This window comes from Rhea americana, unplaced genomic scaffold (genome assembly GCF_003343005.1).
Source record: "Rhea americana isolate MKP2758 unplaced genomic scaffold, rheAme1 scaffold_10, whole genome shotgun sequence".
NCBI classification, from domain to species: Eukaryota; Metazoa; Chordata; class Aves; order Rheiformes; family Rheidae; genus Rhea; species Rhea americana.
Window position 1 is genome coordinate 4344273 of NW_028185039.1, and position 22049 is coordinate 4366321.

Sequence of the window (22049 nt, forward strand, 5' to 3'; positions counted from 1 at the left end):
GATTCTGTAGGGGTATCTCAAACAAGAATCAATCATTTAAGGCAACATTTCTCTTTTGATTTAAATTTTAAATTTCATTAAATTGCAAGCCATTTCAGTCCCTGCTTTGAATTATTGCAGTGAATTTCTACACTGAGAAATTTTATAGGAGAAAAATTTCTTCATCTGTTATTGAAGTTCAATGTGCATGCTGTTCCAACAACCACTACTTCTGTGCAAGTTCCCATTTGGCCTTGAGCAGATACATTACAATCAATACTTTTACATAAWCATCATTTTGAAGAACTATTTTCCTTCTCCAGTACTCTGAATGCATAGAGGTTAATGCAACTACCAACGTTTCATGTTTTTCCTAAATTCAATACAAGCAATGAATTCTAGTATTTATGAGTTCTGGAGACAGAAACAGCAGCTTAATTCCAGATCTGTTCAATGTTTTGTATGTAAGAAGTGTTGTGCACTTTTAGCAAATAATTTTCCTAAAGTATTATCTGTTGGATAGCAGTATTCTAATCATCACTATACACCATTTCTTCTTCATTACAAGATAATATGCAGTTTACTAACCTGTAAAGCCGTAAGGATGCAGGTATTACCATAAGCTTGGAATTTGGACACCCACTGTACAGCATCATGACATGTTTCATCAGTTGCCTCCACAAGATTCTCCCTCCAACTCTCTATATTTTCTGCAAAGCTCAGTAGGTTAAACCTAGGAAGAAAAATGGCCCACAACATTTAACACTAATCAGTATTATCAATCATCCTGGATAAAACAGTTTTGAAATAAAGAATGCAGCAGCTTAACACTCTTAACACTGGAATAAATTCTTCAGTTTTGGAAGTGTCAGAAAGTATATCTCGTTCTGAGTTACCAGAAAATACCATGAGAATAATGCACCCAAAAGGATAAACGGCATCATCAATGGCAGACAAGGCCCCAAAATTAGAGTGGAGAATCAAAAGTTGGTTACAAAGAACAACAAAAAAGCAGTTCATATCATATGCATATTATACACTACTATATAACAATTACTTGTACTGTGTTTCAATATTGTTTTATTAGTAATTACTAATTATGTTACATAAAAATAAGTAGTACATATTTCAGTCTTTATCAGTAGTTTATACATGCCTGACTTCATTCTTTCTCAGTTGTTCCCAGATGAGGGAGGTAAGTTCTTTTGTGATTTGTGGCAAATAAGGCTCCATGGAACCAGATGTATCAATCAAAACACAGACATTTGCTTCCAAAATGGTCCCAAACAATCTTCGACTTCCTGGATCACAACATTAAGACTAATTAAGTGTCACCTCATAGGCTTCTTTTACTGAATATATCATTTTTAAGCATACCGTGAAATCTTCCATTTTTAAGAGTTATTTTGGGCACATTTCTGTGTAACAAATTTTAAWCTGCACAGTAAACTAGGCAGTTCAAAGGCTGGTAACAGAGAAGTCTTCTGCCATTTCAAATTCAGCACTATCAAGTATTTATTATCAGCCAATTGTGGCAACTTCCATTAAACTATTTGCTGATGTTAGATTAATTCTTTGCTGAATTGAAGAGTATTTCACAACAAACACCTTTATCAGCAACAAAGATCAAATACTTTTACCAACAGGTATACTGAACTTCTGAGTAGYGTCCATTCTTAGTAAAAGAGGAAAAACCCACTCTTCTGCATAGAAACATTATTGTGTATGTTCCTTTGACAGAAAAATTCTGACAGTAGGAACATCTGTCTAGTTGTATTCAAAGTAACATAAAAAATAAGAATATACATTACAGCACTAATTATTTCACAGCAAGCTACAAGCATATCAGCTACAGAGATGCTGAATTCTCCTGTATCAGTCACGTAAACTAGAAAGCCTGCTTTACCTTTATCCAAATATTTTTTTAAAATCAGTTCAACAAAATGCAAAGCAGATGATATCAAAATAATACAAGTACTATTACATTGATGATAAACTTTTCTGTTTACATTTCTTGTACAATTACAGTATAATGGACATTTTTATAACAACACTTGTGTACTGCTCTGAGGAATTTGCTAAAATTGCTCTACTTTTCAAGTTGCTGGACAGTAAACAGTGAAGATATCTAGAGTTGAGGAACTATGAAAAACTGTCTCGGAATGGTGGCATTGACATATTAAACAAGTATTAAAAGGTGAAATAAAATCTTCATTTAAACCATTGCATTAAGGCTCAAGGTTAACAATTTATTAGTATTAACAGAGGCAGTTGGCATCACTCAGATCTGTTCCCTGCATAGCAAGCTTAACTTCATTAATGACTTTGCTCACAACCAAATGCTCATAAACCAAGATGATTTTTTTTTTTTTTTTTAAGAAAAATGAAAATGTTGTTTCCAGAGAACAGTTTGCAACAAGAAGCAAACAGGAAAAGGAATTTTGCAACGATTCTACAGCTACAAATCATAGAAGAATAGGCAGAACAGGTCTTTGTTTGAACTTCATATGTCACTACCTGCCCAGATTAATCCTAGTAGAAACAGTAGATAAGATTTTTTTTGTATGTTTAAATTATGCTTTACAAAAAAATTGATGCAATACCTGACAGAAGCCACTGTATTCTTTGTATATAGCGCTTGAACACCTTCTCTATTTGTTCAGCGTAGCTTTCCAATTCTTTAGGTTGAAACTGCAGGTGTTTCACAACCCCCTGTAAAAATTCAATTTGTACAGGAGCATTTCATTTCAGCAAATGCATATAGAGCAGCCGAGCTCACATTATCTGCATTAGAAATCAGGGAGATTAGGTTTTTTTGTCTCTAAATATATGAGAGAACACAAGAAAAAAAAACTTTTGTGACTACTGCTACTAAATAATTGGTTTACTAAAATTAAGAAAGCCTATTCTCATCTCAGCCAGTTGTTCAGGGCAACAAAATTATATAATTTGACTGGCCAAGGTGCATCTGTTGCATTATTTGTGATAGTTTTATACAGGCAATAGAACAGTAACATTCCAGACTTAACTTGCTATGCTTCTCTTCAGTCATTCCACAAACCACAATCATCAAGATCCAACAGCTTTCTAGTTTCCACTCACATAAGACTTCTAAACACTTTACCAAAATAAGTCCCTATTTTAAAATGTTTTTCAAACTGTATGAGCAGAAGAGATTCCATGCAGTCTAAAGATCCAATGCAGTTTGCACTTCAAATTTACTAAATACTTCTTGTACTGAATAAAACAAACAAAAACCAAAACACTTTGGTGTTTTTTTGCTGGCAGGGTAATTTAGAGAGAACAGCAGGAAATGGAAGGATGAACAGCACACTAACAAACCACAATCAGTGATCAACACGCATTGTCTTCAACAAATACAAAAGCTATTTCATTGATGTTCATATATGATATCTGCAAAAGCTTACATTGATTTCTACACTAGGGAAGATAGTACAATATTTTGCCGACACTTGCTTGTGCAGACACTCCACAACTTTCTTTTGGTGGGTACAGTGTGGACCAAACATCAGTCTGGGCAATTCCAGTTTAAGCTTCTTAATACTGTACTTGGCTAGCCACTTGGAAGACAAAYAAATGGGGGAATTAGTAAATATCAAGACTGATTATTAAGTAATACATTGTACAGAAGAATCAAAATAAGTTATCATCATGTTCATATTAATTCATATGAAGATTTTTCTAAAATGGCAGTTTATTAGTAAGGAACTGAAATACCTCTTTGCTTGAACAAATTTCTTCTTTTTTTGGTAATGTAACAGAAGGAACAGACTTCCTTACACTTATTGTCTCTGGATACTTTCGGTATACTGCACCTAGTAAGAACATGAATAAAGTAATAATGTGAGCCTTGGGTTAAAGTCATAGTCCCTTTGAAATCACATATGAGAGTCTTTCCATCAGAAAAAAAGACTGGCATTTCACAGAATTTTGCATTTGACAAAATGCATCAAAGTTGCCTTAAAACAATGTACATAAGGCGGCACTTATTTTTAAAACTCAATTTACGTAGAAGATTCCAAACCATACCTTCTCTAATCTTCTATATCACAATGACAGTATATTTTTTTTTTATAGCACCTTTGACAGAAGATCTCAAAGCACTTCACACACATGCACACTCGTTTCTATTCACAAGTTAAAGCTGACTATTTATCGGTGTATTAACATTCAAATATTTTTATAATAAAAAGCTGGTATGTTTACCTGCCATATCTTGGTAACACTTACCCACATTTCTTCCTTTATCAGTATAAAATACTGACATAGAGAACTCTGGCTGYTTCCTTGATTTATGTTTTCTTTTATTCCCAATCTGAGGCCATTCTTTTACTGTTTGTGGTACAATAAAAGGAAAAAAAAAAAAGTTTTGTTTCAGCTAGGGATAAAACTCTTACAAGCAACTCTCTTCAGTTTATAGCTTGCTGTTACCACAGACGTAAATATTAATTTTCTTAAATCCTGGTTAAGAAAAATCCATATTATAGATCTGCTCATGCTACTTTCATACAAATGGCAAGCAAAACCTTCGGGAATTAATAAATTACCATCAGGAAGTATGTCACAGGACAAAATTTGAAAAGATTAGGGGGTTAGAATAAGCATAGAATTTAGTGAAAGATCTACTAGCATTTCACACAGCACCTCACATGCAAAAATGAATCCAGATTTTTAAACATTGCATCACATGAGCAATCTGGTTTCATTAATAGTAGATTATCAATGCTCAAATTTAACGCAAAAATTAAAATTGCTGATATTACCAAAGTCTGAGAATGGCAACACAGAAGAAGTATGAGAACAGGAGAGAGAGAGAGAGAGAGAGAGAAAAAAAAAAAAAAAAAAAAAAAGGACTTTAAGGGACCAACAATGACTAGAACCAATTTAGAAGCTGTACTGTATAGCAGGAGCAGTAGCCAGTTGTCAGGTATAACCTGACAACTGTATTAAAGTTTCTGTCATTACTGGATCACACACAAATGAACAGGAACAGTGTATTAATAAAAATGGGTTATAATATTATTACGATAGAGATTTATGTTATTAGTTTTATACAAAATAGCTGAATTGTTGAACTTCTGAGAAAAAGTGAAATAGGAATWGAAAATCAAAAGAAGCAAGGTTCTAAATACTATTTCAGGCACAGGACAAAGAGGGGCTACAGTTCCCACCACACATACTTGACATTTCCTTATATAGGATGTATATTCAGTCAAATGACTTGGAGGTAGTTACAAAACTACAAAGCTTCCCTTCTACCTCCAACCTAAAAGAAAGCTTGATACATTACAGTTAAAACTAATACAGACGTACTTTCAAAACAACAACTGCAGTGTTTCCTATGAGTTTGGTTAAAGATGTAAAATTGCAAACATTTCTAAAACTTTAAATTAAATCTCTCATTTCTAATTTAATACTTCTTTAACAAACARAAGACCAAAAATCCCCTAATCCATACGGACCTGGTGGAATTTCTGCTTTGGCACTAGTAGGATGCCATTTCAGTGCTCTTATTTCAGCATTTCTCTCTTCCCCATGGTYGTCTTTAAGCTATAAGCACAGGAAACACAAAATTAAAAAAAAAAAAAAAAAAACACCCTTCAGCTAGATCAGAACTGCATAACTTACTCAAAACAGGAACTATCCTTCATTKTTCTCCAATTCCTGATTTACTATGGTGCTTCTGACAAGTCAGCAATATAGACTTGTTAACTTGTGACTTCTTGCTAAGTCAAGTAATTAATTGCTGCKTCAGTTATCTTGCCAATTCCAAATGTTGCCAAAAAACTGAATACTAACCTCTTTAGAGGCAAASAAGTTTAGATCATTTTTACCACTTGAAGAAGCAGTCTATAATAGTAATAGAAAAAAAAAATACTATATAGCATATTCTATAAAATTGTGCTAAGAGTTGTATTGAGTATTGGAAATCCAGTGCTGAAAACAGTAATTTTGCCTTTAAGTATGGCTGACCCCTCTAAGTCTGAGTACTCTCTACTGAACAACCTGAAAACTTTTTTTACTGCTKTTGTAAGATCAGACTTTTGCTGGGACATAGTATTCCAATAACTGGTATCAAATTTTCTTTTTTATTATACAGCTCTACTGTAAAAACCAGATGAAAGAAATACTTGACGACTATAGACTAACCTGTATCTGTTTTCTACAGGTTTAATTCTTATAAAACTATGCTATGTATTCATATCTGAGTGATGACTTTTTTCCTGCACGTGTGAGATGGTGTTGAGTATATAATGTTTTTTGATAAAATAACRCAGAAGACCTGTTAGCTTACCTCGAAAGGTCTTTCTAACATGAACACAGTTACACTGGAGAGTGCTATTCCTATTTCAAAGACGAGACCTCAGAATTTCATATCAAAAGGTTAAGTATATCCTCTGAAACAAAGTTCTGAATCTAGTCACATAGAGATACTGAAGTGTAAGCACCGACAGATTTGCACACCCACTCAAAATAGATGTGTATGTAGGTAAAATTAACATGGAAAATATTAACAAAACCAAGAGGTTTTGTCTGAATTCTAATCCTAGCTGTATGTTACTCAGTTTCATCTGCCCTGTATGTAAATGAACAGGATATCATACAATTCAATATTCACTAGAAGGTCTTGCGAAATAGAGGCAACTTGGCAAAGTAAATTTCCGCTCTGCCTTTATCTTCATTAAACACTAAGTTTTTTAGGTCAGAGGAGGGATTRTTTAAACAATTTTTGACACTACAGTCTATTTCTATCATATTTAATCACTCAGCAGGAGTAAGAAAGATGTTATTTTCTGTTTATGTAACATTTTGAATGCAAGTTAAAATGTAAATTCAGAGTAGTATCACAGTAATATTCTATTTCCTTCAAATTTTCAGCCTGAGCACTTGTCTTGAAAAAGAGATACTCATCTGATACTCAGGTAAGATCACTGATAAAAACTGACAGCATTTTAAAAATGGGACACTGAAGCATTTCAAACCATTCTAGCCAGACTCAGAGCTGTGGGTTTTGGAGATGGCAATTTCTGTGGCCTTTTTTTCTTTTTTTTCGCAAGCATCTTTGAGTCTCTTTCTTGCATAAATGGATTAACAGACTGATTTTGTGAACGTTGCTTTAAGGATTTCACTAGGAGTGCACACTGAAACRAAAATTCAGATTATTAAATAACTCATACACAGGCAATTTAAGCAAATAACATTTCAAAAGACAGACATATTTATATTAAAATAGTACATGTATTTAATACCAAATTAATCTGGTAATGCTTAGCACCTCTAAAGGAAAAAGAATCTCTTCATGCTACGCTTGTTCAAACACATAGGTGGGAAATTCTCCCTGCTTTGAGTATATGTTCTAGAAAGCAATCAGAATCATAACAAATGGGAAGAAGATGAACCAAACACATGCAAGCATTAAGTAATAATATATAATAGCATAAAATCCCATGAACATTCCCTCCCTCCTACACCTGACTTTTCTTAACAAAAAACAAAACAAAACAAAACAAAACGAAAAAACCCACCCCTCTGTGGCTCAAGCTTGCATGCAACAACTAGCCCAGACCTCTGGACAGAAATCTCACTGTATACATCTTTCTAATTACATTTTTGTAAGCAGCAACTATCAGAAAGGCTGGCTATACTACCTCAACTACTTTGCTAGATCTCTCTGGAAAAAGTGCATACAATAGGTAGAGATATTGTTTTGTCTAATTCTACATCCTTAGTATATTTGTGAAAATAATTGTTTTAGAAATGAACAAGTACACTATGCCAATAACAACACCTCCTCCCTCCACTATGATTTATTTGGAATAAGCAAACAATTAATTGTACTTGAAAATCATGTAATTAGCAACAAAGAGGAGAATCACTTTAACCATAATCTCCTCATATTTGATATGGAATTACTGACAGTCTAACATCAACCACCATCAGCATTATTATATAATTGCTTCCTAGTCCATATTTAGTAAAYTTTGACTATTTTCTCACATTCTAAGTCCTCATAAGGATTTTCATTACATCTCATCTTCTGTGCTGTCAACTAAGCAAACACTGCTTTTCTTTTTTTCCCCCTTTTCCCCCCCCCGAAGAAAAACATAACATTCATACCTTTTGAGAATAGTTGATTGCTTTTTCCATTTCAGTCACAATAATGTTGATATCATCACTTTCAAAAATACCTGATAGTCAAATATATGCTTATCAGTAGACAAATAACTTACGTGTACAACAACTTTTAGAGCATACCAAAAAGTAACAACAAGAAAAAGGTCTGTTTGTGTACCTASCATTCTGAACTTACTACATCAGTAACTGTATTTTAATGGTCATCTTGAAAACACCTGGCAGAAAATAGTTTGCAGAATTATATCTACTTTAATTAAATTCAAATTCTTGCATTAATGGTGCACTATAATAAAATATTTATTCTGCAATATAACTGAAAGCCTTGATTAGACTAAGGCCTGTTTATATCTCAGTGCTAGTAAGTATATCATTGTCATATCCTAGAAAGTAAAAGATGCAATAATAAAAGAATATTAGCTAATGAAAAAGTAGTATCTGTCAGCTTTCCTTTTCACATACCTGTTTCTCCAAACCAATGAAATCTTCCATTAGCTGCCTGTACTATTTCTTTAAAAGCAATGGCAGCTTCAGTTGGATTAGCATAGCGAGCTGGAATAATGCCATTGGAGTCAAAATCCTCCATTACACTGAACAGACAGACATGAAGCTGCAAATCACAACCTCTGCAAGTCTCAGCCACATAAGCACTAACTGTGTGCTGCAAGACAAAAAACACAGTAGTGATTCCCTACCTCAGAGAAGTTATTTACTCAACCAGTTCCTTAACTGTGGTACAAACAYTGCCAACCTGAGCAGTGCAGTACAGGAATAAAGCTTGAGTAGCTGAATGCCTTTTCTAATGACGCATATACAAAAAAACCACTGCTGTTACCATTACTAGAAGCAATGGTATTAGTATTGCTGCAGCCATGATGCAAGATGTGGGTGGAWACAGACAAAGAATTGAGTCACAGACTTCAAGGTAGCCATGCACTAAAGCAAAGAAGTAGACATGGATCCATTCATTGGATTTTCTGGACACATACTTCTTGTTTACCACATAGGCTTTTTATTGATTTCTTAGGTTTGTCCAGAATTTCAAGAAGTTTGGTAGTGAGAGCAAGAGACCCTGCTGCACACTCACASGTAGGACTACCTTACGTTTGGAAATTCCAGGCAGTGTACAAAGCTAAGCAGCCACAGAGCGCATGTGCTACGAACACAAGTGCAAGCAATGGATTACTGTTATTCAAAATGGCAGCTTTCTCTATACACAGTATTATAAAGTTCCATTGTCAAATTACTTGCAGCTTTTTTCCCATGGATTATAAGATAACGATATCATAATATGAAAAATCAGAGTTGACTTCTTCACACTCAGAAATTTGCTAGTGAAATGAAAGCCAGAGCTGGACTGAGAGAAGAATCCCCCAAATATCTCCAGAATTATCTATGATTAATATTTACCCATGATCAGTGTTTGCTACCTACAACATAAACAACAATTATAGAAKTTGAAGTCTGAGATTTGTGCTGGCTTAGACAGGTGAAGGAGAAATATTCTGCCAGCAAACTACAGTGACTAGCATGAAGGAAAAAAAGAAGAGAGAAGAATTAAGTTGAGATTAACTGTTATAGGAATTTACTAACAGTTGCAAAGCCTACGATGATACTCACTGTTTCCTGATCAGGTATTCCGGTAGTAAGCAGATATATCCCCTGTGATYTGTGTTTATCTTTGTCTTTGAAGTCTACTTCCACGGCTCTCCTGAGAGCAGTCATGAAATTTCTACTCCCTTTGCACTGCAAGCTYAATATCCACCTAAAAGGACAAGTTTTACAAATAATCACAGTTCAAAGAATGAAGCAATGAAATTATTGCTTTAAGCAGAAAAAAAGAGCATTAAGAATTCTAAATAACAATGCACTAGAATCTCAAAGTTTTAACAACAACAGCCAGCAAAACCAGGTTATGTAATAACCTTACCACTGTGGTTTGTGACCATGGCACCTTAGGTCTTAAGATAATTCTTATCTTTGCATTTTATTTGGAATAACTGTAATAGCAGAACTTACAGCATTACTATGGAATAAAGTAAAACTACATAGATATCATTGAAGTATAATCCACAGGCAGAAACTTTGAATTTGGTTCCAGTGTGTGTGTGGGGGGGGCAGGGGAAGGGAGGGAACAACGAAAAAATAACAAAAAAACACCTCGGCTTTCAGATCTGACTTGAATTCGAAGTTAGGGGGAATTTTTCATGTAACCAGTGCATTTCTCACATAGACACTTCTGTACCCATAGGTTGAACACTGGAAATAAAGTCACTGGACATTAAATGTTATGATGTTGTTTTCATAACAAACCATCATGAACAAACAGTGCAGAACAGTTCAYGATGAACTACTTCTGTAATATAATCAACTTTTCAATTTTCTAAACAGTTCACAACACTGGATTAAATTTGAYACTCTGTTATACTTGTTTTATGGTATCTACATTTGCTTAATTACAAAGTATGACTAATTTATTTGATCCTACCTCCAAGCATTTTGTAAGTTTTCCAACTGGGAAGGAACCAGTTCTGGCTGCCAAGGCACAATGTCATTCCCAAATCTTTTAAAGAGAGATAACAGCAATTAATGTTCAGATTATACTTTACAACATACAAATGTATGGAGTAAATTCACTAAAAAAAAAAAAAATGACTTGGGATTTTACAAATGTAAAATTATCTGATGCTAAGTTATATTTCAAACCATTTAATTATTCACACCTATCCACTGCTCAGRGATGGCTTTTCAAGGCAGTGGGCCTGAATACTTTTTTCTTTCCTGGAGCGGAAGCTAAATGACCTGGTAAAAGCTCAGCAGAAGCTAGGAGGTGCCCCTCCACCCAAACCCATCAACCAAACATACAAAATCCCAACCCTGAGATGCAGCCCACAGCTGTGTCCTTCCTGTGAGACAAAGGCTCTGCTCTCCCAYGGATTCTGGGACTCTGGAGTTGCTGCCTCTCACTGTTACCTGCCATTCAGAAACTCGACTGTAAAATTTAAAGGGCATTTTCAGTAATGGCACCTGAGAAATCTCCAAAATTCTGTTCTACAAAAAGTTTCTGACATTTGAATTGGTACTGTTATGAACAATACAATAGGAAGAGATATTATACATATGACGTATCTAACTTCAGTGAGCCTCACACAAAACAAGGATTTTAATTAATAACTTAAACTCTGTATATCTCATCAATAAATTTATCCAATAAAGATGAATCAGTATTATTCTTACAAATATTTCACCATAAAATATTTTTAAAAATCTAAAATACACTCATTAGTAAATTTAATCACCATACTTCTTGCACGATGTTACAATTATTATAAAAGAATCTTAAATGTCTGCTTACGCTATAATATTGAAGTAATCCTTATTTGACATTTGTTCTTCAAGCAAAAGTCGCAAAGAATGTTGAATGKGGATGATATACATAGAGTTTGTCATTGATACATCAACGAGTATAACCACCCTACATAAGAAACATGTTATTTATCAAAAAAAGTATTTAATTACATATTCTCATCTTCACTATAATCTTTAATTCACTGAGGAAAGTATCTTCTAACCATGAATAAAAATGTATGAACAGTGAACATATAGAAAAAAATCTGCAAAAATGTTAGCTCAATAAAGGAAAATATCCTCTTTATAAAGCCATGGGATAATCAGGGTGCTGGCACTCGTAGCACCATATTGGCTGTTGACCCTTAAATAAGTCCTTTTCCTTCTCAGTACTGGAATACCCAGAACATGGCTGAAACATGTTAAAGTTATCCAAGAAGAAAAGCTGTTGGACAGTTCATTGCCCTCTCCTTGGCCATTACTCCAAGAACATATGCAGCATGACTCTAAAGACGCATGGTAACTCTTCTCCCAGTCAGTCAGTGACAGATAGACTGGTTGCTCAGCTATGGCCTGGCTGATGATATCTGGCACATATATTGCCTATTTTGTGAAAAAGTGTTAACAATGACCTTCTTCATTATGGTCACATATAAAGTCATGCTTGTAGATAAAATGCAGGCTTGTCATATTTACTGGACAGGCAGTAACTTGGGAGTAGTGATTATGAATGGAGTCACAAGTGCAATGGACAGCCAGGGGGAAATGAGCTCCCCACGCAACAGAGGGGCCAGTAGCACTAACTCAATCCTTGATGAACGAACAAGAAAATCTTAAGTAACAATTGTCTCTTCTATCTTCCTGTGTTCTGAAACTTCATATTCAAGGCTGGTAAATGGAACAAATTGTGCAACTAGAGCTGGGTGGAATATGTGGTAGAGACTCAGATACAATGTAAATAAACATCACCTCCAAATACAGAGTCAAGTACAGACCTCAGGCCTCATGCAGGGAAAGACATTAGATTTTAGTGTATATCTACATTGATATTTGACATCTGGCACAAGAATACCTCAGCAAGTGGTGGCAGCAGAAGGTAACTGATAGGCTGAACCTCATCTGATAAGAAGCCCTATGTGCTGAAATGCTCCAGGTATAAACACTAATAACATGGGTTTGGAAAGCTGACTGTAAACCTTAAACAGAACCTGATGATTCTGGCTAATGTATTATTTAAGACAGAACATTTCCCAAAGGCTTACTTGCTAGATAACTTGAAATTTAAGAGTCTCAACCTACCTCACAGAAATCGCAGTTTTGTGTATTGACTGATGATGCTAAATTCGCTGAATCATTAAAAATGCTGAATATTAATGTTTTCAAAAGTGGATTGCTTGCACTAGTGATACCTGCAACTGTTGCCACTACCTCTGACTATTTTCTGGCCTGTATTCCTCGGTGCTCACTTACACACAAAGCAAAGGCTAGCAAGTAAGAACCACTGCCTACACACGCAAAAAGGGTTGTCAAAGTACAATACCTCCTCTCACAAACACTTCCCCATATTCTTCTGCTAGCAACAGATAGCCAGTCAATTCGTCTCTCATAGATTCTTACCATTTTACCAAGGAGTTTCTGCAGATAAAATATAGAAAATTTAAGCTATAAATAAATAGTTCAAGTAAGTCTTCTTATTGCCAGATGCTTAACTGAGAAGCAACATGACAGCATAGTAATGAAACAAATAACTAAGAACAAAATGCCACTGTCAAAATGAATAAAAAGTGTAAAAGAAAAGGCCATGAGGAGAATATACAATGATAAGAAAAAAAAAACACTCACAAAGTGTCTAAAAATCTATATCCTCCTCTTCACCTTCCCCTTGCTATCCTGCCCAAAATAGTGGCCAAGCACATAAAAACAGAAAAAAAGTAAACTGCTTCAAAATACAGTTTACAAAAAAAAAGCATAAAATCTTTTTGACCATGTATGCTTCCTCAACTATAGAGCTTTACAGATTTCTCAGCCTCTCTCTCTCTCTCTCTCTCTTTCTTTTTTTTTTAATCTTTGTCCTAACGCCTTGAAACATTCCTTGAAACATTGGAGGGGTACAGAGGAGAAGGGAAAAAAAAAAGAACCAGCCAACCACTACATTACACATCTTAGGCTGCCAATATTCCCAAGCAACTTCTAATTTGCCAAACTCATTCCGTTCTTTGGCACACGGCATTCTAACCAAGGGACAAGCCCTCAATAATCACTACTGCCAGGAAAAAGTGCAGCAGACTTTCATGCATTACCTGTGTGAGAGTGTGTGTGTATTAAAAGTTTATATAGATATATAARAAATAATAAACACACACACATATACACAATATCTATTCCCACATCTTCTGTGATTACAAGATCTAACAAAGTGCTTGTACAAATCAGCAATATTCTGTACAGTGTAAGCACTCTCCTTATGCACTAGTAGTTTTAAGGTTATATACTTACACTGACCGTGGCAAATATATATATATATATATATACACACATATATATATAAAAAAGCTAATATCCCACATCTAAGAATGTTCTTAATTCATCTGCAAGCTTGAGAACAAAACCTCTAGTAGCCTTGCCATCCTCTTGCAGAAAGTATGGCAGCTACCAGGCTGAAAGCAATTGCAAAGCAGGATGTGTTTGTGGAGTGAGTACAAAAGCTTAAGTTGAATGTGAGGGACGCTTAAGGTGAACGTGAGGGATGCCAGAGAGCAGTGTGGAATGCAGCTAGAGGGAACTGGAAAGAAAGGTAAGATGATGTGTTACAGAGCACCACTGAATGTGGTTCTTCAAAAAAATTTAATGTATATTGCTAGAGACTGAGGTATCATCTTGTTCTGCTACTTAATTAGAATTACAATTTAGAGTATGCCACCCAAAAGGAATAATTACCCASCCTACTTTCAGCCTTCCATAATTTAACAACCAACCTATTTCTCTGTCTCTCAGAGACAAGTTGGATGTTTTTACTTTTAGTTTTGTTAAATCATTTTCATCAACTCCTTCAATATTCTATGGCAAACTGCACTGCTTCTTAATCCACACATGCAAAGGTTAAACAGCTCTCCTCTTCTAGCTGCTGATGCTTCAAATGTCATATGAGCAAAGAATGAAGAATGGCCTAGACATTTACAGAAAAGCAGCAGTAATTCCAGGTTAATGAAAAATTCTGAACTTTTGAAAATCAAGATTCCATGAACTTTCTGGACCAGACATCTACATCAAACAAATTACTGGGATCCCTAAAGGCCTGAAAGGCTATTGAGAAATATCCTTTATACACATAACTGCATGCTGGAAGTCAAGGAGTAGGTATTTTATAAGCATTATGCAAATGCYTCAAACTAAATGGGGCTTTGGACAAACCTACTTTCCTCTGAATCCTCTCCAACTTTGAGTCTACAAAACAGGCTCTACCAGCTGCTTACAGACTTCCCTTTGGCAACTGTTACTTTTTGCCTCTGTTTTGARCAGTTCTTGTCTCATCTAAACTGTACGCCACACACCTGTAGGATCAGGAAGAACTGGGTGTCTCTGCTCATATCATGTTATACAGTGACATAATCCTTTGTTTTTCCCAGGACTCAAACCCTACACAGTGATATTTCATCTTCCACACAGAGATTTAAAACCAAAACTTCTACAATCAATGTCCAAACACACCCASACGAGCCTGAAGACTCAGCTTCAGGCAGAGCTTCCTCAAAAACCACATTCACTTTGGAAAAAGAGAGAGGAAAAATGTGAGCAAGATGTAGATGACTGAGTAAACTAGAAGAACTTGAGAATTTGAGTTCCAGTCCTCATGGTTTCTCAAGAGACATGTAGTAGCAGTGGCCCTGTCACACATTGTTCAAGTTTCCTCCCAGGTGGTACATCAGAGAAAGGAATACTCACCCAAAGCACAAAAAAAAAATTCTGCAGATACAGACCAATACGCTCAGAGGTAAGTGTAGTGTAATATCAACTAATGGCTTTTAAATAATATTGTTTGTAGCACTACACTGGCAGAGTTTTCAGAATTCACATGAAATAYAAAGAATGGGCTGAGTGTATACTAAAATATCCAGCTTGCACAACTTGCACATATATGACACATTTGAGTAAARCCGAAGTATGCCAACCTTCTATAAAGTAATTAGAAAAAAATTTTGCTTTCTGATTCTTAGCAGGTTTGGTTAAACCAAAGATACATCTAGATCATTTGCTTTTGACATTCCTGTTAGCAAAAATATGTTCTGTCTAGATGCACGACAAGACTGTTGTAGGAACACTATCAAGGCTGAAATCCTATTCACAGTCATGAAAGAGTTCCTATGCACTAGAAAGTGAATTATTTCTGAAGTGGTTGTCTGAAGAATATTAACATCTGGCAATCACGTAGAGCTTTTTAAATTTGGAGCTTATCATTTTACAGTGAAGAATACAAGCTACTTCCCACAAGAAAAGAGCGAAGGGTTCACAATGAAAAGTTTAACATAAATTATCTAAAAGTACAGATCAGATGCAGAATATAAATTGTATTTCCCAAGTCCTACCAGCATCTCTATACGTACTGTACCATATTCCTCATCTTTAGGTGTTACAGCAGTATTTCAAGTAGAAAGACACTTGGTGCTGGATGTTGTGGAAAGCAACTCAAACTACAGGGGACAGAAACTCACACGTACGTAAATACTGTCCAAATGCAAAATACATACTCGTGCTAGGCCATGACCCAGGCAACTCTATTTTTATTCYTGTGAGTTTCCTCATTATGTAGACTGTCATATGCTTCTGCTATCTTCCCCACATGCAAAAATCAACACTGTTGTTTTGGAATACTATATCTTTTCTCATTAGTCTTATTTCACTATTCTCCTCATGTCCCTTCAACCACTTGCTCATGTAATTAAGACAAGCTCAACTACCAAATAAACTTCTGTCACAGTATGTCTTTTATCCCTTTTTCAGTAAGTCTTATGGATTATTTGACAGTTTAAGATCAAGCTTTTGATTTCAAAATAATCCTTTGTCTTGACTCTTTCCTGCACATCTGCTGGAAGAAGTTGCCACAACATGAATAAGCTCTGGTTTGCCACTATGTGATGTGCCTTTACACATAATCCTTCATAACACGCAACAATCATCCAAGCTTGTTGCTACACTGCTTCCTAGAACACTCCTACGCCTTGGGTCTCTCTTGATCTAACCAATAATGATTAGACACTTATTTACGGGACTTGCTGATTTTCAGAGAGATAAAACAAAATAGACTTTTTTTGCAGTTAAACTAAGTAAAATGGGACAGTTTTGTTAAAACAAGCAGGAGTACTTTATCAGTCTGTATCCTTTCAGTATATAGCTTAAACAATTCATAAACACGTGGGAAAAATAACACAAATATTACCTTACACATAAATCACAAAATGTACACACTGCTGTATTTTTGAACAGTGCTGCTGAACTTTCTTCTCTAGTCTCCTTCCAAAATACTGTAAGGATCTGGATCCTCAGTCTGACCAAATCACTGCTGACTTATATTGCAAAGACTGTCCATACTTATGTAACAGGACAGTTAGCAGTGGAATAATTAGATAGTAACATAGTCCTGATAAGGCCCAGTCACCACAGATAACTCACTTGATAGTTATATAATACCGGTGGAGCAACGTGGATATTTTTCACAGTTCCATCATGCCATTCAAATTGCATCATGGCTTTCTAGAAAGACAAATAATGAAGTTAGGTGTTTACAGAAGCCTATATAAGCTATATGAGCATGAGATTACCTTCAGCTAAAGCCTCTAGAATGTCACTATCTTACAGAGGACTGACTTTGACTAGAACAATGCAGCAATAGAAATAAAAWTAGGGAAAAGTAAGCAAAGGGTCCCCATCACCTGCCTCGTGTAGAGTTGATGATACTGTCTTTTGTAGAATAGGTACAAATTCTTCCACAGGAGAGAAAGCATTAGGAGCCAAAACCTGATAAAGGTTTAATTTCTTAGCTGTAGAAAGGAACAARAAATTAAATAAAACATATGCTCTGTCTTCAAGTTATGTTTCATACAAGTTAGTTTTTTTTTTTTTTCCTGTGCTACCTTTCAATCCATTTGTCTTTAACCAGTCTCTTGAGGTTTTGGCTGGGAAGCTTGGTACTCGAATAACTAATGGTTCTTCATGCTTTGGAGGCTTTGGTAAGAAGTTGGAAGGTGTTGTACTTGTGTATTTTGTGGAAATCTAAAATAGATTTTTAAGACGGACACTTGTAAGTATCAGTATACTTTTTTCCCCTCAGTACTAAATATCTAGTAAAGAATATTAGTTTTACTTATGTTCACTGAAGTGYTGGGATTTCAACAAGTGAAATACTTGGAACATAACCACAATAGGTCCTCTTAAAAATAGCTTTTGGGGGACAGTGTTCCATTAACTTTAYTGTATTAGTTTCAATGCAAAAATCCTTCCAGGAAATGAAAACATCATGGTTGCACATACTGGCAGACCTTTCTTTAAGAAAAGTAAGTAGGAAAAGGATCTTCATTATGGAGAAATCAATTTGATTTCTCCATTTTGCTATCTGCACTGAGCATAGAGTCAAAGTGAAACACACACTACCTTCATTCACACTTGTGGAAACAAATAATCAAATTCCGGTGAGGTGTTCAAATGCCCTTATTTGAAAAGACCTTTGCTTAATGAATGGACAGAAGTTTGTGGAAATGATTTTTTTCTTAGATAAGGTTTGACCAGTAAGTTTCCAAAAATGATAAGCTTTTATTACTTTAGAGATATGCAACCTCTAAGTCATTTCTGGATGATTTCTGCTCTATAGGTAGTTTGTATGAATTATGAAGTTGGAAAAGAAACATAAAAGAATTCTACATACTACTACTACTACTACATGACACATAAACATGAGGGAGAACAGAACTAGAAATATTATTCACAAACAAGCAGTTTGTCTACAGCCTGGAGCGTCAGATGACCAAATACTCAGTGACACCTGATGGAAGTTTTCAGTCCCTCTGCCAGAGTTGACCTATTCACCTCACACCACTGCCCATATTAGCTGTGACAGAGCAGGCTATTTTAATAACAAAAAATTGCTATGTAGCCATAGCTTTGTAAAACAGCACTACTGAGTTTTTAGCATAAAAGCTTAGCAATCATAGCTGAACTGAGCCACTTTACAAACTTCCAGGCCCTTAGAAAGTACAGAGATGAGAGTAGTATGCAGAATAGTCACTTAATATGTTTATTTGCACAAGGTGAAAGACAGACATATAATCCCTCTACCAAAGTGAAGCAGAATGAGAAATTCTCCAAACATTCCACAGGAAGAAGAAAAGTGACAGGAAATTCTTTATCAAGAACATTTAGAAATTATCTTATTGGAGAAAAAAAGATTTCTCTGGTATGTTGGTCATATAAGGCAGGAAGAYAGAAATATTACCAAGACAACTGTTACCAAAAGAATGATGCCAAGTTGTAGCAGTAAGGACCAACACAGAGACATTTGTGTAACAGAGATTGTAGCTTCTAAACTATACCACTAGTAATGAATCTAGACTTCTTATAGTCTTGCAATTGGTGTAAGCATCGCCTTAATCAGATAGGAATAAGTATCTTTTTACTAATTTAAAGGATTGTTGGAACTTCATTTAAATGATCATGCTCACAGGTAGGCTAAGGATTTTTTCTTAGCTTTTCATTATKACCACAGTATAACTTATTCTTCCACTATATTTTGGTTGGTTTGCAAAAGTTKCTGCATTTCAGAGAAATGCCTAGCAAAATGCCTCCTTTGCAGTTTTTGGCATTCACTTAGTCTTACAACAGATGCCAGTACATGATATCCTAAGTTTATTTATCCAAATATCTGAGTAATTGTATAAATATTTTCACATTGTGAGCATTGCAGAGTTCTACTCGTGGTACTTCAAAGTACATACGAAAATAACAAATGCAATACATACATCCGCTATTCTACTAATAAGTGAGCCATTGATTCGTCTCTGAAAAATCTGTTTGATGCTGTTGATTAAGTCTTTAGCCTTCTGGTATTCCTGACGCAGTAGATCAACATCACTACTATCAAAATTCTGTACATACAGAAACAAAGGTGAAAAAGAAAGTTACTTGCTATTTGAATATCAACCAATCCCAGCTTTCCTGATTTGACATACACTCATCCTTATAAGACTGCCTGGCATAGTCAAATCAAGTGTAAATGCATCTAATGCACTGTATATAGAAATCATTATTCTATAAACAAGGAATTCTTGAATTGCTCTACATATATTTACATTATAAAAGCCTACCATTGCTTTCACACTATGTACCAGCTTTGAGTCAATGAGCAACTTCTGCAAAAATTTATTGCACTTTTAAGAAAGCATTTTCAATGGTAGAAAAACTTAAACACATGTTTATTGAGCACATCCTCAGCACTTTCTTGAAGACAACTTTTGGCACTCTGTCTTGCTATAAACTGTCGATCAGATTATGAGAAGTTTACCTTCCAAGAGTGAAGAATTACAAAGGAAAAAGAACCCTTTGTCCTTCTTGCCTTCACCTACCTCTCCCTTTGAAGAGTAGCAATGATAACGGCCTCTTACAACTTCTGCAAGGTTCTTTAGAACTGCCTACATATACAGATCAGAAGAAAAACAGTTACTTTGATTTGGTTATCTCCTTTGACAACATGGCTTGCTGCTATTCAATTCTTAATTGGAAATGGAGAAAGAATCTTTAAGGTATATATATTGAGAAAGCCAATATCATTATAAGATGCTTTAATTGTTTTCTTACTAGTTTTATTTTAAGAATATGGGGAAAACTAACTCAGTAAAGAAAAAAAAAAGGTAGAAAGGGACGAGTTCATTCACTCTGTGTTAAAATGCCAAAGTTAACTGCTTTTCCTCTCAAGGCAAGCTTGTGTTAGGCAGATCAAGGGCATGTCACTGAAGTCTAGAAATACACATATCAGCCTAAGTGCTTTGCTCCTTCTTTCACTTATTTCTTCCTCTTCTACTATCTACAATCCTTCTTCCCACTACTGCAATGCCCTTACCCCATATACGTCTCATCTCCTCTCTCCAAATCACGATTTCAACTATGTCCTCCCTACTACTGAAATCAGTATTTTGCCTTTGGGATACACTTAAACTAGCAATCAACAGTTGAAAGCAAGATTCTGTGCAGAAATTAATSAAGACGAACTGCTTATCTTTCTGCCCTCCTCTTCCTTCAAACTTGTCGTCATTGCTAACATACACACCATTGCTCTTCATCAACCATTGCAGTGCAATTTGAGCAGGACTGTAGGGTTTGAACAGATGCTATGCCCCACAAAAATATTCTTATCTCAAAGACTGCCATACTCCCATGACCTCACTTTCAAGTCTCTGCCTCCCTACTATGATCCAACTCGCTTCCCACTCTTCCTCCTTGTGGTATTACCTACGTGAAGTCCCCTACCTTTCTGCTTCCACTTGCAAAAGAGCTCTTAATCACAGAATCTCCCTGTAAACATACAGGACCATTATCTGGAAATAACTGCTGATGCTAAGCTGCCCAGTCAGTGAACATCACTTGGAGACCAAGCAATGCAAGTGTATTTAATTGGCACTTCTGGCTTTGGTACCAACTACGATGAAGAAATCAAGATGCTCCAGACAAGTTCTTTCACCTTGTTCTTTCACCTTTCACCAGTTCTAAAGAAAGCACATCTCAGGAACTAGTTAAAGAGCAGTCTAACATCTCTGCAAGTTTATGAAAAAGACACTGCAGCTAAACAGGAAATATATAACTAGATACTTAAGGAAATATGTATTAACACAATTACTTACAAGAGAGGCAGAATTGCTACAATCATATGYAACAGCATGAATCAGCAGTTTTCTCCCAAGCATACCCTGCTGAACATAGTCAGCCAGTATTTCCATTGACTGATCAGGGCTGATTAAAAAGAAAGAAAAAAAATATATTAACAACAATACGAATCAAACAGGGAAAAAAAGGCCATGTTGAAGAAAATGACAGAGAAAATGAATGCTAAATGAGAAAGAAATAAGAAATCATGGGAATGTAATTCAATCACTAGCATACTTTGACCCCCTCTCCCTCTTTTAACCATTATTGGGATACCACTACTGGAGTTTAACTCAGCCTTGAAAAAMCTGAGTTAAAGTAAAAGCACGAAGATTCTTTTTTGGTTCATAATGAGTCTTGGATGAAGGGCTCCAAATTTAATCTTTGCYAGCCGAGAACTAAGAATCATGAATGATGGTTTTGACCCCTCTGAAAAACTGTGATACAGAAGTCTTCAATTCAGATCTTCAGCTTTATGCGAGGGCACATAAGACTGCTTTCTTCTAAAGGCACCAAAGGAAGTAAAACTTTGCTTTTTCTTTAGAGCTTAATGACCCACACAGCTTTCATTCTCTAAGTTTTGGTGGTTCTTCATGGCAAGTAAAAATCTTTACCTCTAGCTAAACTTCCACCAGGAACAAAAATCAAGTAAGTTTTCACTTGAA

General features: G+C 35.4%; 1 protein-coding gene across 1 annotated transcript in view; it reads right to left on the reverse strand.

Annotated features, from left to right (window-relative positions):
- Positions 1 to 22049, reverse strand: part of VWA3A (von Willebrand factor A domain containing 3A) — a 33296-nt gene that overhangs the window by 5517 nt on the left and 5730 nt on the right. Inside the window, exons 9-28 of the mRNA XM_085302022.1 lie at positions 21363 to 21471; positions 20091 to 20156; positions 19488 to 19613; positions 17610 to 17748; positions 17413 to 17516; positions 17149 to 17229; positions 13022 to 13116; positions 11489 to 11608; positions 10622 to 10696; positions 9754 to 9898; positions 8596 to 8794; positions 8119 to 8189; positions 6984 to 7142; positions 5463 to 5550; positions 4231 to 4332; positions 3718 to 3815; positions 3408 to 3560; positions 2583 to 2691; positions 1136 to 1280; positions 568 to 712 (exon numbers count right to left, since the gene is read on the reverse strand). Coding sequence (XP_085158148.1) covers positions 568 to 712; positions 1136 to 1280; positions 2583 to 2691; positions 3408 to 3560; positions 3718 to 3815; positions 4231 to 4332; positions 5463 to 5550; positions 6984 to 7142; positions 8119 to 8189; positions 8596 to 8794; positions 9754 to 9898; positions 10622 to 10696; positions 11489 to 11608; positions 13022 to 13116; positions 17149 to 17229; positions 17413 to 17516; positions 17610 to 17748; positions 19488 to 19613; positions 20091 to 20156; positions 21363 to 21471 — 2329 coding nt within the window. The remainder of the gene's footprint in view (positions 1 to 567; positions 713 to 1135; positions 1281 to 2582; positions 2692 to 3407; positions 3561 to 3717; positions 3816 to 4230; positions 4333 to 5462; positions 5551 to 6983; positions 7143 to 8118; positions 8190 to 8595; positions 8795 to 9753; positions 9899 to 10621; positions 10697 to 11488; positions 11609 to 13021; positions 13117 to 17148; positions 17230 to 17412; positions 17517 to 17609; positions 17749 to 19487; positions 19614 to 20090; positions 20157 to 21362; positions 21472 to 22049) is intronic.